This window comes from Larimichthys crocea, unplaced genomic scaffold (genome assembly GCF_000972845.2).
Source record: "Larimichthys crocea isolate SSNF unplaced genomic scaffold, L_crocea_2.0 scaffold78688, whole genome shotgun sequence".
In the NCBI taxonomy this organism is placed as follows: domain Eukaryota; kingdom Metazoa; phylum Chordata; class Actinopteri; family Sciaenidae; genus Larimichthys; species Larimichthys crocea.
The window spans coordinates 1-942 of NW_020860407.1; the positions used below are offsets into that span (position 1 = coordinate 1).

The window sequence follows — 942 nt, forward strand, 5'->3', positions numbered from 1 at the left end:
GTTGCATTTTTCATCCACCCTTTTTTGTCTTGACATTTTGTTGAATATGTCTTCCTATAACGCTTCAATCAAAGTAGCAGTGTTCATCATAGGTGGTTTTGACACAACTAAAAGGCTGGTGGCAATCGGTGTGGTAATATTGATTAACTATGTTGTGGCTGTTCTAGCCAATATAGTGAACATCCTCTTCATTATTTCTGATAAGAATTTACACAAACCGATGTATCTTCTGATCTGCAACCTTGCTGTTGTTGATATATTGTACATGTCCAGTTCCAGTCCAACATTCATTGGGGTTCTACTTGCTGGTGTAAACACTATATCCTATGTGCCGTGCTTAATTCAAATGTTTGCTTTCCATTGGGGAGGGCTGATGGAGATGTTTGCTTTAGCGGTTATGGCATTTGATCGATTAGTTGCTGTCAGCTATCCTTTCCAGTACCACAGTTATTTAACAAACGCACGCACTCTTGTACTTACGGGCATCCTGTGGATTGTTGCGTGTGCTTTTGTCTCTGTAATGCCCGCAACTGTGATTCCTCTTCCTCTCTGCACCTCAAGGCTGAAATACATTTTCTGTGACTATTCTGCCTTAATAAGATCTTCTTGTGTAAACCCTAATTACTATTTCAATATGATTTCCATCATATCATTTTTTCTGATATTTTCCACTTTTACTTTTATTTGTGTGTCATACTTTTGGATTATAGTTGTTATAAAATTATCCTCACAGGACAAAAGAAAAATGGGCAGCACCTGTTTGAGTCATTTTATTGTGGTAACCTGTTATTTTTGTCCGATGTTTGTCATCATTATCCTGACCAGGATGGGTGTGGTATTAACTCTGGAGCAACGTCATGGCTTACAGATCGGGGCCATCCTCTGCCCTTCTCTTGTGAATCCCTTTGTGTACTGCCTCAGGACCAAAGAAATTAGATGTAA

The 942-nt window shown here is 39.1% G+C and overlaps 1 protein-coding gene across 1 annotated transcript; it reads left to right on the plus strand.

Annotated features, from left to right (window-relative positions):
• Positions 1-46: 46 nt before the first annotated feature.
• Positions 47-931, plus strand: LOC113745466 (olfactory receptor 4D2-like; the record flags this gene model as incomplete). The annotated part of the gene is made up of 1 exon (XM_027277006.1): positions 47-931. A coding segment is annotated over exon 1 (885 nt), but the record flags the coding sequence as incomplete, so codon positions are not given.
• Between the last annotated feature and the right edge of the window lie 11 nt (positions 932-942).